We start from the raw sequence: 15943 nt of genomic DNA on the forward strand, positions 1-15943 counted from the left end.
CCATATGTGCCATGATGCATTGTCTTGATGGAGTCTCATTTGCAAATCTAGGCTGCCATCTTGGAAAATTTTTAGGAAGGTTCATTCGTTTAAATTGACGTATATCTGAATGCGGCTGAAATGAAGATGATGGGAGAAGATAAAAGATTTTGATAGAAGAAAGAAGACAACGAATTATTTATATCATAGATGTCAATAATTAAAGTTTGTTAAACTAAAAATATTATTTTTTGCAGGTGCAGTAAATTTACCAATGAAACTACTAAATTAATCGATACGTATAGCGGAAGTAATACATACAATTCACTATGAAATACGGTGCTGACGAACATGCCTGGAATGCCTTGAAGATGATCATTGAATATACTTTAAAATGTTGTTTCAATAAACTGTGAATAAGTTTTTTATACAGAGTGATGGGTTATAGATATATAAGCTTTAAAGGAGTAAAACGCGACTACCTATACTAAATTATATATATTTATGAGATATGCGCGATGCAATCTACTATTAGCGCCATCTATCGGCGAAGTGACATCTTTCTGATATATTTTTCAAGTTTTTTGTACTTAGAGTACATTATGTACTTTTTTATTTATTTTTATTATCCTTACATTTAATTTGTCGTTTATTTTTATTATCCCTACGTTATAGATTATTACTGAAACTTTTTGTGAATAAGATGTCTTTATTAGACAGAAAATAAGTTGAACGTTCAACCTATTTAAGGCTCTTACATCTATAGTCAATCACACTGTGTAATTAAAAACATTTTAGTGTTAAGTCATTTCCTTTGTACAAAAGTCTTGTATAAATATAGTGTTATTTATTTATCTATATTTCTAAAAGTAACCAATCGGTGTAAAGTTAGAGGCTACAAAATAAAATCAACACCAAGTGCATACGTTTGAAAATGAAATGTGAACATTTACGACTACCCACACTAAAACAGCGCGGTGTAATCGGTTACCAGCGCCATCTATCGGTGAAGTTATAAATTTCCGTCACTGATTGACCTATTTTTGTAATTAGTGTGTATTACGTATTTATTATTTAATCATTATCTTAATTTCAATCGTATGATGTCCACTGATGGATATAGACCTTTCTCATAAATTTCCAATACAACCAATTTGAAGTGGCCTGCGTCTGTCTTTAAAAAGTTTGTTTGTCGAAGGGTTTACCAAAGACCAAAAACTTTCAAAATTGAGAAAAAACTATTCCTTAAAAACTACATTGAGAGAAAACTATTTTAAAAATGACTTATTTTTTCTTAATTAATCAAAAATGAGGAGATACACAGGAGAAACAAGTTCACACATATAGCTCAAGCATCTGTCCTTTTTTTTTTTTGGCGCCGATTCGGACCCACAAATTACCAAACGGTCGATATTATATGAACCTTCAGTTTAATATGCAACAAAATTTGTCTGTCTGTCAAATTCTTAAGAGACATGTAAATAAATTATTAGATATCTTTGTTTAGTATATTAAGTGTTCCTATTAGTGATATTAGAACCAAAGTTGTATTACGTTGAAAATAATAAAAATAAAAACACAAGTGAACATTGTTTGATTTTATTACAATTATTTATATACTTTAATAAATGTATAAATATATCAAATTCGGCCTAATTTTTTTCCTTGTCTCATTTTATAATAAAAAAATTGTCATGTTTCTTTTCTATATACATAAAATACGGGTTTAATGCTAAATTTAAAAATATGTATAACATTTGAAAATATTCATGCAACTTATAAATTGCATGTATAATTTTCTAAGCGGAATGTATAATTTAGACTTTTACTCAACACAGTGGAATATAGTGAGAGATAGTAATATATTTAATACACTATATGTATTTTAAAAAGTATATGCGGCTGTGGTGAAGCCGAGACCGATGACTTTGTCGTCTATCCAGCTCCTCATGTTGGCGACGTCCACGTACACCGCTGGTATTGCTTCACCACAACCCACACCCCACGCTACAATACCGCTCGCCATGTACCGTCCCATTTGGTTCTGGAACATATACAAACAATTCCATTAATATTTCCAGGTGTAAATATACAAAGTGCTCAAATTGATATGGGTTCCCCAGTCTGAAGTTAATGCCATCAGGAAGCCATGTATCACGCATTGGCTTCCCCGATAGATAGCTACGATGACCGATCTTGCGGTGACTTTCCGTGGCCTTGACCACCAAGCAGAAAGCGTATACTGGCAACCAAGGTACCTCAGAAATAGGACTAATAAAGACAAAATAAAAGCAAAAATAATATAATACTGTGATATAGAATAATTATAGTACCTAAGTAAAAAGGTGATATACAATAACAATAGAATTTAAGAAAATGAATTTGAAAAATTGAAAAAGAAATGAGGAATGAATGAAAGGCGATATAGAGCGAAAGGGAAAGACAGTAGAATTGTGGAATGAAAGAAACGACCGAAAGATAATGTGACGTGCGAAAGAAGAGAACAAAAATAAAAAAAACCCTACTTCACCAAGTCACTATCAAAATACCAAGTTATCAGGGGTATTTACTAGAGTAGCTTTCATAGCGAAGTAGGGGTAGCTTGAAGTTAAAAGATATACGTACCGGAATCGGGCAGACGAGTGGAGAGCCCCCGTCACCTTTGCAGGTGTCCCGTCCAGGTTCCCCCCCAGCGCACATGAAGCTGGAGTGCAATTTGAAGAACACGCCGAGGCGGGTTTGACGTAGCGAACGCTGGCATGCTGCTTTATCTACCACTGGTAACTCCACCTGTCCAGGTGTGATATGTGGTTACAGGTCTTGCTAGACCAGGTACGAATAATCAAGGCCATCGCTATAACATAGATTTACACAGGATGATTGGATATAGGAATAAAAGCTTCGAAGGGGTGAATATACACCTATCCCCAGATTTACACGGTACTCGTTTTACATGGTTTTTCGAATAAGTTTTTTTTGTTTTAATAATCGATTTTATTACCATCTCTCGTAATGAAAATATGATGTAGGATGTTGGAGTAAAACCTGAAGACTTATCTTTACAGATTTTACTCCTAAAAACAATCACCTGTATATTTAAATTCCAAAGATATCGATGTATATTCCTTTGTCAAAGATCATGAGACCGGATTTGGTCTTCGATACCTGATCTCAAGTGTGACAGTTGAGTTGGAGGAATTATATTTTTGATTTGCGGTATTTTATCAGTACTGTGCGAGAAATTAAGTTTATTCATGAAACTAAAATATCACACAATACTTCAGCAAGTTATTTACTGTGTAGATTGCTACTTGAAAATCTTGTAAAATTGCAATATTTATTATTGTCTTAGAATAATACTTTAGATATTGCGATCTATTTTTGTGAAATGCCCCGCCTACTTCATATAAGAAACAAAGCTTCGAGTTACTTCAGCGACCTTGGTTCTTCTGTGGACCTCGTCATCTCTCACTCAATTTCGTAGTGCTGCTCCATTACTCTTTGGGTAACCTTGAGCAACCAGGTCTTGGATCCGAAGGTCCTTATACTGACCTTTTTCAGGATGACCTGGTAGCGTCCTTCTTTACCGAAGTCGTTTTTGCCCCAGCCTGATGAGATGCAGCGTGTCGCACGGGCCGGAGACTCCATGGGTGGAGGCAGACAGATGGGGTTCACGTTCGGTGCCAGGTTCAGAGGATTACTGAGCACCAGTAGAGCGATGTCGTAGTGCAAGTTCACTGGTGACAATATTTATTTTTATTCCACATTTTTAGAACGCAAACACAAGTTACAATGTTACAGAAGAACATAAATCAATTAAAAAAAAATAAAAATTTTTTGTCATAAAACCACATTTGCTAGGTTAACATTAATTTTTTTAAAAAAAAAGGCTTTTGTAAATATTATTTAATAAATAACTATCTATTAACAAGTTAATTATTTATCATCAGATTATTGTATTGATTTAATGTACTGTATAAAACTAAGTGAAATAAGGATATTATATAATATATATATACATCTCATTTGATGTTAATTAATGTAAGGTAAATAAATAACCTAATGATATATAAAAAGAAAAAGAATTTTCATAATTTGTTTAACTACATATTAAAATTAATTATTGTTTTCTTTCTGCACCTGCAGACATTACTGCCAGATGATACTGGCCTATCGCAATCCGTTTTAAAAAATAAACTAATGTATCATACTTCAGAGTGATTACTCTACACAGAGTGTTCCGAAATAAGCGCAAAAACTATAATGCTTTTAGACGTATGAGCACAAATTCACTTTTTACACCTATTTACAATCAACCTGTATAGATAATGACATTTCATGTGTGCCTGTTAGTCTATTGTAAATGAAGAATTTCAAATTTCAGTTAAAGACTTAAATATTTAATGGAATCAGGCGTTACCTTGCGGAAGTCCATCCTAAGTAAGAAAAGGACCAATATTTAGCCACTTCCGCACATGCAGTGGCAGTCGTGCAACAAAGTCAACCAAATGCCGTGTAACATAACTCCTGAAGATGTCCCGTGGAGGGGTGAAACACGTGTTGAGTGATTTGACGGTGGCGGTTGTGTAATTCGCATTGTTTGCCGCATGCGCATTTATCAGCGGGCTGGCGGGCGATGCACTTTGTTGCACGACTACCGCTGCATGTGCGGAAGTGGCTAAATATTGATCTTCTTCTTACTCAGTTAAAGACGATTATTTATTTATTTACCCTTTCACTATTTGTGTGATGTCGGATTTAACATTCTCCATTCTCTACCAGTGAACAGTTAGGTAGGTAACCAAATATTATACATATATATTAATTAGTTATATATAATGTAATATATTCTATATGCTATATTTTGAGCAATGGTAGCCCAATGGTGGGGTTCTGGAACTTGCGAGATTGCGGATTTGATTCCTCTGTATCTAATCTTATATAATTTACTCTTTGTGCATTAATTACTCAGAAATAATGGATGGACAGCAGCGTCTTATGGGTACCATAATACCACACTGGAATCGCAAACCCGCCTGCTAAGCGTGGCGATTATGATATATCCCCCATAGATATTTTTAGGGGAGACCTATGCCTTGCAGTGGGTGCTTGAAACGATCAAGACGAACACATATATATAAATATAATTCGTCATAAGAGAGAGTTATGACGATTCAATATCACTTTATTTCTTATTATTTTTCTTTCTTCTTCACTCTTTCTACAGTTTTCCCAGTCTTTCACTTCCATTCTGTTATCCTTAAATTCATGCTCAGCCACTACATGCTAGTTCTAGTTTACAATTTTATTTTATTTATTATTTAATAAATTATATATATATATATATATACATATATATATATATATATATATATACATATATATATAAATATATATATGTATATATACATATATATATATATATATATATATATATTTATTTACATATTCAAAGTGTGTGAATATATTAATAAAAAAATAAGTCCCTATCTCACACAAGATAGGGGAACGAGAGGTCCCCAATAACGAAGACCATTAAAAAAATATCACTTTATCAAAAGCAGTTTTTTTTTTAATAAATAAAAGCAACTTACGTCTCACTGTGTTGAATTTTTCATGTATAATGACCCGCTCCACATTCCTGTCCTGGTAAGGTATGACCTCTTCCGTGGATGAAGTGTCCCATTCACCGGCCCTTATCCTCAGTGTCAGGTTGCTCTTGTACACGTGGTGGGCTGTGGTCATCACCACCCGGGGATGGATCAGTGCACCGCCGCATGTGTACAGGAATATCTTACTGCTGGTTGGATCGTCGGGGTCCTTATTTTGAATTCTGGAAAGAATTTTTTTTTTTGAAATTTTTCTTTTATTTATCATTTATCATACATCCATTCATTCATGTCAGCCAAAGATCGCAGTGTAGTATAATGTTACGCAGAGGATTCTTCTTTCCATATTCTGAATCTTATTTGTGAGCAGTGGAAATCCTATATAATTAATGCATAAGTTTGAATTACATAAGATTGTTTCTCTGGAATCGAACTCGCGACCTACGTTCGCAAATCTCAGTCCTCTGGACTTCTTTCACAATATCCTTAATATAAAGTAGTATATCTAATGGATTCAGGCGTTATTTTGCCGAAGTCCATCATAAGTAAGAAAAGGACCAATATATAGGTACTTCCTCCAATGCAGTATTGACGGAAGTAGCTATATATTGGTCCTTTTCCTATATAAGTAGTAAACTACTTGCATTTATTATAATAAAGAAATACTACATAAAGGCTTGTACTATAAAACTAAACGCCCATAGCAGAGTAAGTAATTTAATGTAGCGCCCAGAAAAAGGTATTACTGTGATCAAAAAGTAAGTTGAATTTGTTTATGGAATGTAAAATATATATTATTATACTTTGCGAACGTTTTTTAACAGTTATCGAAACTTTCCGAATAGTCTGTTTCCGGTATAGCCTTCAAGATCTTGAAATCGATTTTCATCTATACAACCGTTTCAAAACAGCATCCATGCCTTTTGATTATTCAGAATAGCCACAAGTCGTACGGAATCCAAATCAGGCAATTACGGTGGTAGTGGAACGATAGCAGATGAGTTTTTGATGATTTTTGGCACCAAACAAGGAGTCAAGCATTTGACAGAATTGATATATTTTTTTATAAATACATGTAACTCGGAGATAATTAAAACTTTTGATATACAGACGCTTATAGCATTAATAACATTATTACACAACAGTAGATAAAAAGTAATAGCGGTTCCAGAAGCGACGATGCTGCAGATGAGCTGGCCCGGAGCCCCTCATCCCACTACCAATGGGTAACGCCAGATCTCTAGTAGTAAAGCATACTGGGAGTCAACACAGAGAACAATGGAGAAGCCAAGAGGATTGGCGACAACTAAGAGGCAATTCTACCATAAGCTGCCGGCTCTTTAAGATTTGCTCCAGCTGTCGCGACCCTGACTGCCTTTGGTGGCAGGAATGTTAACCAATCATGGTCTTTTAACAAATATCTATTTATATAAGGTGTTATAGACAGTCCTTTGTGCAGAGCGTGCCTGGAGGAGGACGAGATTGCTGCTCAAGTACTACTTCGGTGTACGGGAATAGCACCCTACAGGGCTAGTCATCACGGATCGTGGTGACTTTCCGAAGTCGTTGTCAACATCAAGGATCTGGTGCAATTTCTCGAGGAGTCGGGTTGGTTTCATTAAGACCAACCACGACGCTAAATGACCCGCTGAGACAAAACAAGAGAAGACAAGATAGCTTGGGAAATATTATAGACAGATAGTAGAGTAGGAACTTTAACATAAGCTTTATATATATATATATATATATATATATATATATATATATATATATATATATAAAATTGCTTAGTATCATTATTATTTAATATCATGTTTTAAAAAAATGCGTAAAAATTTTTCTTCATCTATACAGGCCCAATGCCAGCTTCTGCACCTATAATAAATCACCCTGTATAAAACATAATGATGGATATAAAAAATGACTCACGTCAGTACTGCAACCACCCAGGGGAACTCTGCAAAGCTGGTGCTGTCATTGTCAGACAAAATTCTGGTATCATCACCGTTTCGCCAACCGCAACCTTTTTTCTGTGAATAATTAACAATGTAACATGATTAAAAAATAAAATTTTGGACGCCTCTTGCAAGATATGGCCTCCCCTTAAAATACCTACGGAATATGATCAGAAAATAGAGAAGGAAATAGACAGTGGAAGCATTATCTCCCTTTTGAGCGACGACGAGTGTCGTCAACCATTTCTGAAGTACTGCAGAAAAACAGTAAAGGAGGTAATTGAGAGAAATAAGGAATGTAAAAAATATTTAAGAATAGATAAAACGCCCTAAAGATGAATAATAATAAATTAGTTGTATAATATAATAAAATGTTAGATATAAAAGTCAAAGCATAAGACTAGGATACAGTAATGTGATAAGTAATCTGTGATACTTTGGAAATGGAGAAGAACGATGAAAGGCGATGGTTGAATGACAATAATTTTGGAGTGAAAGATTTTATGATTAATGAAAGAAAGAAAAAGCACGATGGAATACTGTGAAGAAAAGAAGAAGACAAAATGAAATATGTGTGAAAAACTTGTTATCCGAAATTGTAACGTCCTTGTCTTACATCAAACTGGGGGAACGATTAAAAATAAATAAATAAATGAAACGATGTCCCCGGCAGCCCATGCTGCCCGCCAAAGTTACCGACGAGTAGTTGTGTAAATCAGTGTTCGACACGACAGCCCGCCGGGCGGTCGTGTCTAGTGCAAGTGCGCGCAGCCGACGGTGCGCTCAGAGCGCCCGAGTGAGTGAGTGTGCACGTGCCACGCTGAGGTGGAAAACGCCGCTGGGTTCCAGTGGGGTAAGTACACCAATTATTTCGTCTCCCTTGGGAGACCAATTCGACGCCCTTACCTCCCGTTGGTGGCTGCCGCGCAAGCGAGCAGGCTACCGAGGGAGGAAAGACTCTCTCTCCCTGCCGCTAGGCGGGGAGTAACCAACTGACGCGACCATCCAACAGCACCAAGATGGAGGAACTAGGGAGGCACCTAGTCCTCTTCCTTCAGGAATCTCACCCCAAGCTATGGGAAGGCTTCATAGCGAAGCATAAACGCTTCCTAGGAAGCGAAACCGACGACGGCACAGCAGTGCCGGATAAAAACCCAAAGGCCGCACACAGGCCAGAGACCCGTCCGACCCCACAGGGCCGGCCCTCCACCTCCTACGGGAGGTCCAAAACGACCTCAGAGTCAGAGTCCAGCGGCTCCGACATGGAAGTCGAACAAGTTAACTCGACAGGTGACGAGGGCTTCACCCTCGTTACTAAAAAGCGCAAACGTGCGCTCAAAAAAAGCGAAACCGAGGACACCTCGGTCCTCCCATCCCCAGGCGCATCGCCGCCTAAGAAAGTGGCCCAGACGGAGCGCAAGGCTCCGCAAGAAATCGAACCACAGGCACCCAGGGGTCCCAAACCCCCTCCGCCCATTATCCTTCAGGAGAAGGGCAAATGGGATGAGCTATCCAAATGGATAGCCAGAAATAAAATTTCTTGCCTTAAGGCAAAAAATACCCAGCAGGGTATCATTATCAACATAGGTACGGTAGACGACTACCGTAAACTTACAAAGCACCTCAGGGCACAGAACATAGGGTTCCACACCTATGCTCTCCCGGAGGACAAACAGCTAAGGGTTGTCATCAGAGGCATCCCTCTTGAGGTTGACGCAGGCCTGGCCTTCGAAGACCTTAAGGCACAAGGCATTCCGGCGAGGAGTGTCTACAGGATGTCCAATTCTAGGACAAAACAACCCATCCCCTTGTTGATGGCATCAATTGAGCTCTCTCCGGAGGGCAAAAAAGTGTACAACGTAAAAACGTTGTGCCAGCTCAGCGGCATTAAAATAGAAACCCCGCATAGGAAAGGACAGGTAGGGCAGTGCCACAACTGCCAACTCTACGGACATTCGGCGCGTAACTGTTACGCCCGCCCCCGATGCGTTAAATGTGATGGAGATCACAGCACAATTAAGTGCGATAGACCGGCCAACTCGGCCGACCCACCAACCTGCTGCCTGTGTAAGGCTGAAGGACATCCCGCGAACTATCGCGGATGCTCCAAAGCTCCGCGCAGGCACCGCGGGGGTGCTAAGCGCAATCAGCGCTACCAGCACCGCCCCCGCCCGGAACCACGCGGTACCACAACCGCCACCCAGCCACCGCCAGCGCCGCTGCGCCCGGCACCGGCTCCACTAGTCTCGGCATGGGCCAAACCCCTGCCGGGAACCCAGTCAGCTCGAGCTGCGGCGGCCGCAAGGCCGCAACTACCAGCACCAGCAGCAAGAAAACCCACCCCCAGGGCAGGTATGACAAACTTAGGTGCGGGACTAGAGTCCCTTACGGGATTCTTGGACCGTATAGATATCGATAGCGTCCTAGCGCTATCAAATGACCTCCACGCCGCTAGCGGGTGGAAAGAAAGGATGGAGGTGGCGATCAGACACGCCGCAACAATCAGGGCTCTCAAAGCAGAGCACTAAACACAAGAACTAACCACAATGGGTAGTACAAATACACAAAGGACTAAACCTAAAACACTTACTGTCGCGTACTTTAACGCGGCCGGACTCCAGTCTCAGAGGGACGAGATCGGCTTGTTTCTTAGGGAGCACGATGTAGACATCATGCTCATTCAAGAAACATTTCTTAAACCAGCAACTCGCGATCCCAAGATAGCCAATTATGAAATAGTTAGACAGGACAGGCTGACCGGACCATTAGGCGGCACCCTGATCTATTACAAAAGAAAACTCCACTGTGTGCCTATCACACCCCCCCCTTTAGTCAACTTAGAAGCCACCATCTGCAAGGTGGCAATGACGGGCCATCAGTCCCTAGTAATTGTGTCTGCATACCAACAATGCAAGAAACCAATATTAGAATCGGACCTGGAATCCATTATGAATCTAGGTCCAGCAGTGCTTCTGGCAGGTGACCTCAACAGTAAACACACCTCCTGGAACGCATCAGGTCAAAATCAGAACGGTAAGGTGCTCTTCAAGCTAGCGGGGACACTTAACTATGACATAGTCGCTCCAAATAAGCCGACGAGGTACTCACATTCAGTCACCCATCGGCCGTCAACAATAGACATAGCGCTGCTTAAAAACATAACATTAGAAGTAGCAGCTATAAAGGTGGTACAAGATCTTACATCTGACCACCGACCAGTAGTCATGAAGCTGGGCCGGTCCGGCGGTGAGGTCCCTCTGACCAAAACCGTCGTCAACTGGCGTAGCCTCGGGGTCAAACTCGAGGCCACGAAATCCCAGTATGAGATTCCAGACGTAATTGATACGCCCGACATAGCATGCCGAGCGATCAAATCCTTAACAGCTCACCTCTCATCGGCAATCGAAGAAGCCACAAGGGTGATACCCGAATCGGAACACCGACTCGGGGCTCTCCCAGGCTCCATTCGGAGGCTGATTAGGGAAAAGAATGCCGTTATGAGGCAGCATGACAAACATCCTTCTCAGGTTAACAAACAGAGACTGCGCCGCCTACAAAGGCAAGTGAAAGCGCGCGTCTCAGACTTTAGACACGATAGGTGGGATGCGCTGCTTCAGGACCTGGAACCGTCGCAGTACGCTTTCTGGCGGCTGGCCAGAAGCCTGAAGATGGACAACTGCGCAACCATCCCTCCCTTAGTTAGGACAAACAATGCCGATCTCGCCTTCGAGGACTCAGAAAAGGCCGAATGTTTAGCCGACAGTCTAGAAAACCAGTGCACACCATCTACGCACTATACCGACCCTATTCACTTACATCTGGTAAACACAGAAGTAAGTAGGAGAACCGCACTCCCCCCAGAGGGAGATGCATTACCGGAAGTGACAGAAAAGGAAGTCGCCGAGATCATAACAGATCTCAAACCTAATAAGGCACCCGGGCCGGACGGCATCACCAATAGGGTGCTCCGAGCCTTGCCCGGGCAGCTACTAACTCTGCTTGCAGGTATTTTCAATGTCCTGCTAGCCAGCTGCACCTTCCCCGACGAGTGGAAAGAAGCGGTCGTCATCGGCATCCCCAAGCCAGCCAAGCCCCGAGAGCTGCCAAGCAGCTACCGCCCCATCAGCCTCCTCTGCACCATGGGAAAAGTGTACGAGAGAATAATCCTATCAAGATTGAAGAAATTCGCATTCGGTCAAAACCTCATCCCGGACGAACAGTTCGGGTTCAGACCGAAGCATTCATGTGTACACCAAGTACACAGACTGACAGAACACATACTGTCAGGTCAAGGAAGATCAAAAAAGCCCGTCCTCACCGGCGCACTTTTCTTCGATGTCGAGAAAGCGTTCGACAAAGTCTGGCACGAGGGCTTAATATATAAGCTCTATCAACTCAAGGTGCCCGACAGGCTTGTGCTCACCATACAAGCCTTCTTGAAGAACCGCACGTTCAGATATCGTGTGGAAGGAGCCCGGTCCTCCAAAAGACCGCTCCTGGCAGGAGTACCACAAGGCTCCTGCCTCTCACCGCTCCTATTCTCGCTGTACACCAGCGACATACCAAAAGACCCCCAGGTCGGACTAGCTATGTTCGCCGACGACACGGCCCTGTTCTACACAGACAAGCATCAGGGCCGAATCACGATCAGACTCCAAACCGCGGCCAACCGCCTAGGCGAATGGTTCCGGAAGTGGAGAATCAACATCAATCCGGACAAAAGCGAAGCCGTCCTCTTCGGCCGGAAATTCGAAAGAAAGCCGATGCGCAGACTCAAGCCAGTACCTGAGAGAAGGAAACTAGGCAACATCACCCTCTTCGACCGTCCAATCCCATGGAAAGCATCGGTCAAGTATCTAGGAGTCACCCTAGACTCCCGACTAAACTTCTCACCTCACATCAAAACCGTGAGGAACAAAGCAGCCTTCGTATTGGGTAAACTCCACCCTCTACTCTGTGCCTCCAGCAAACTCTCGCTGAAGCACAAAATTCACATTTATAAAGCCTGCGTAAGACCTATACTGTCCTACGCAAGCGTAGTCTTCGCTCATGTCAGCGAGCTGAAATTGAATCGCCTGCAGGTAATTCAAAACCGCTTCATCCGGAAAGCAACCGGTGCGGCACCATACCAGAGGGACGTCGACCTCCACAGCGACTTAGACCTCCCCACAATCAGAGAATACTTTGGAGAGGCGTCAAGGAGATACTTCCATGACGCCATACATCATCCGAACAGTCTGGTGGTCCAAGCGGCCAACTACATACCAGACACACACGCAACGACAACAAAGCGTAGGCCACGCCACGCAGTGCCGGACGAGGACGCTCCGACCCCGAAAGGCATTAAAAAACGCCCCCTGAAAACATCAGAGGGGGCCACCACCAAGTAGACCACATTCAAGATGGCCAGGACACGCCCGACGAAGAGGGCGCACCGAATAGCTACTGCCAAGAGACAGTAGCGAGAAGAAAACATCGAAGAAGAAAACGAAGACAACACCATCATCATCAACACAGAAGACATGAAGACGAAAACTCCGATAAAGCCGACGCCGACTCCAACACCAACATCGAAGGAGGAAAGCCACAGCAACTCTAGCTAGTCTCTTGCAGCGCACACACGCGCCGAGAGTCAGCAGTAGGATAGTATATAAATATTAGCTCGCGGGTCTTCGACCCGCGAGCCCTGAGTCCGACGAAGTTGTGAAAGCCCGCAAGGCTAACAACATCATCATCATCAGAAACCAGTCAGAATGAAACGATATCAATGGAGGGATATATATCGCCACGTCTGGCAAGCGAGTTGGCGATCGCAATGTGGTATTATGGTACGCATAAAACGCTCCTGTCCATCATCTGAAAACTTTTTGTGAGCAGTAGTAATCATATATATACAGTTTGAATTATAAAATTGTATCTCGGGATTCGAATCCGCGACCTACTATCGCAAGTGTTAATCCTTACCCCTGAGCTACCAGCGTTCTCCAGAGGTGTTTTAGTGTTATACAGTAATACCCCGCTTTACGCGAGGGATACGTTCCAAAAAAATCGCGTTAACTGAAATTCGCGTATAATGAGGTTTATGATTAAACATAGTCAAAAATTATTACAAAAAAATACAAATAATTTTAATCAATCACTTTAATTCTAGAAACACTTTATGCAATACATACTCTTATTTTGTTCATAACACCCAAAACTGTTTTTAATTGTTTGACAGATGGTCAAGACACCATAGAGAAGTTGATGACTACATTATATTTATACGCACTCTTTCGCGTAATTCGAGGCTTTTGAGCGCGAAATTTACAATTCGCGTTATAGTGAAACCGCGTATAACGGGGTCGCGTAAAGCGAGGTATTATTGTATTAAATATTCCGTAAGAAAAAAAGGAGTTTTCCCTAAGAAAAGATTCTTACCTGCGTTACAGCATGTGTTTCATCAGGACCAGAGAGAGAGATATCATTGATGCCACAGCACACCTCGTTGGATACGGTGCAATTGCTCTTGTCGCTGGAATATATGACCATTATTCTATTTTTATCTTACAATATTTTATTATTGGCCAGTATCGCTGATATTAATTTAATCTTTACTTTAAAGAGAGAAAAAGAAGTACAGGCTGTATATGACTCTAAAGGTAGATAGATATATTTATAAAGAAGTTAGTTATATAGTATAGTATATTATGCATATGCGTTAAAATTTAATATCTTTAATAAAGAATACCGACAGACACATGATAAATATAAGAAATAAAAATTAGCACGTAAAGCCTAATTTTGGTCTTCAAAAAGATAACAAATATCTATAGTCTAAGTCAGTGATTCCTAAAGTGGTCTATGCCGACCCCCAGGGGTCTATGACAACCTGCAAGGGGTCTAAAAATAAAAATTTGGGGGCCCATGAAATTTTCATTTCATGGGCCCCCGATATGGGGGTCCACGATAGTGGATCTCAACACATACACTGATAGTACCTATTTACTTACATCATACTATCTTATAATATCAAAACATTTACATTATTTATAAAAGTACCTATGAAGTAAAAAATTATTAATTATGTTACGATTATTTTACATAACAGATACTAGCTGATCCCGCAAACGTTGTTTTGCAAAAAAAATTAAAGTTTTTAATTAACAAATGTAAAATAAGGGTTGATCGTAGAGGGGTGAAAATTTAGGTTTGTATGTATTTTTGTATGCTGTATCATAATAAAATAAAAACCAAAAAAATTGTCTAAAAAATTAAAAATAAAATTTAGGGGTGGACCACCCTTATCACTTAGGGGTATGGAAAATAGATAGTAGCCGATTCTCAGACATACTGAACACGAATATAAAATTTGGTAAAAATCGGTCAAGCCGTTTCGGAGGAGTTCAAGTTCGAACACCGTGACACGAGAATTTTATATATTAAATATAATATATCATTAAACAAGTTAAAAGCCATGTGCAGAAATCGAGTATTTAAATCATTGAAGCCGAAGGTTACCTGTGGACCTTTTTTAAAATTCAACGAAAGCGTTTCTCGCAAAACACATATTGCAACTATCAAAACGCACGTAGAAGTTCCATGTAATGCTGTTCCTTAACTAGACGGTATGGTTTTCAAATCTAATAAGATATTTTATGTTATTTCGTCTATCGTTAAAACTATACAATTAAAGTTACTAATTTTTATAAATAAACGCATTATATCTACCCAAGTATATATCAATAAAAAAGATTTTCAGGATTTTGTCTTGGCCCGAATAGAAGTCGGGTTGTAAAATATACGTGATAGGAAAGTTTTTGATTGCTTACCTACTCTTTAGAGGAGAGAGGAGGATCTTGCACCCTCCGGGCACTGTGCACTGTCCCTCCCCTCCCATTGCGGTCAGACACTTTGGGATGGAAGCGGCGAAGGTCCCACCAGGCGGCGGAGGAGAGTCACCTATTAAAAAAATTACCCGAGAAACATAAACTAGATACTGCACTGGTAACTTAATAGGTCAATAGTGTAGCATTTATATATGTTTATTTATAAATATATATATATATATATATATATATATATATATATATATATATATATGTATATATATATATATATATGACAAAAGAATTACATCGAATTCCTCTATAAGGCATCTTTTAATGTAAATCAACAAGGGTTCCATTTGGGCACCGATTTAAAAATAGCATACAACAAACTCAGACGGTTTTTTTTGTGGTTGCTTTTACAATATCTTTAATACATTTGCTAAAGTAGTGTTTCCCAACGTTAATCCCACGCCCCACAGAGGGACAATTAATAGACTAGACAAGAGTTTATTATGTTTATTATATATTACTTTTAACCTTTTCGCTTTAATATAAAAATTATTTATGTTATATAATGGGACATAGTCAT

At 40.3% G+C, this 15943-nt stretch overlaps 1 protein-coding gene across 1 annotated transcript; it reads right to left on the minus strand.

The window, feature by feature from the left end:
- Positions 1 to 1772: 1772 nt before the first annotated feature.
- On the minus strand, positions 1773 to 15480 carry LOC137926403 (phenoloxidase-activating factor 2-like). The gene is made up of 7 exons (XM_068770005.1): positions 15355 to 15480; positions 13964 to 14057; positions 7518 to 7618; positions 5574 to 5812; positions 3532 to 3716; positions 2605 to 2769; positions 1773 to 2023 (listed from the first exon to the last, which is right to left on the minus strand). Exons 1-7 carry the CDS (start codon positions 15420 to 15422, stop codon positions 1865 to 1867), a joined length of 1011 nt encoding a protein of 336 aa, XP_068626106.1. The 5' UTR covers positions 15423 to 15480; the 3' UTR covers positions 1773 to 1864.
- Positions 15481 to 15943: the final 463 nt, after the last annotated feature.

This window comes from Battus philenor, unplaced genomic scaffold, assembly GCF_028537555.1.
Source record: "Battus philenor isolate CCGP_79_NKW_IND1 unplaced genomic scaffold, ilBatPhil1.0.hap1 SCAF_29, whole genome shotgun sequence".
In the NCBI taxonomy this organism is placed as follows: domain Eukaryota; kingdom Metazoa; phylum Arthropoda; class Insecta; order Lepidoptera; family Papilionidae; genus Battus; species Battus philenor.

Bases quoted from the DNA above. Each gene is read 5' to 3' on its own strand.
- LOC137926403 (XM_068770005.1), bottom strand. From the start codon at position 15,422: ATGGGAGGGGAGGGACAGTGCACAGTGCCCGGAGGGTGCAAGATCCTC. The intron at 2,770-3,531 runs GTCAGTATAAGG...ACACCTGGACAG, and splicing joins ACCAGGTCATCCTGAAAAAG to GTGGAGTTACCAGTGGTAGA. The intron at 2,024-2,604 runs GTACGTATATCT...TATATGTTCCAG, and splicing joins CACTCGTCTGCCCGATTCCG to AACCAAATGGGACGGTACAT.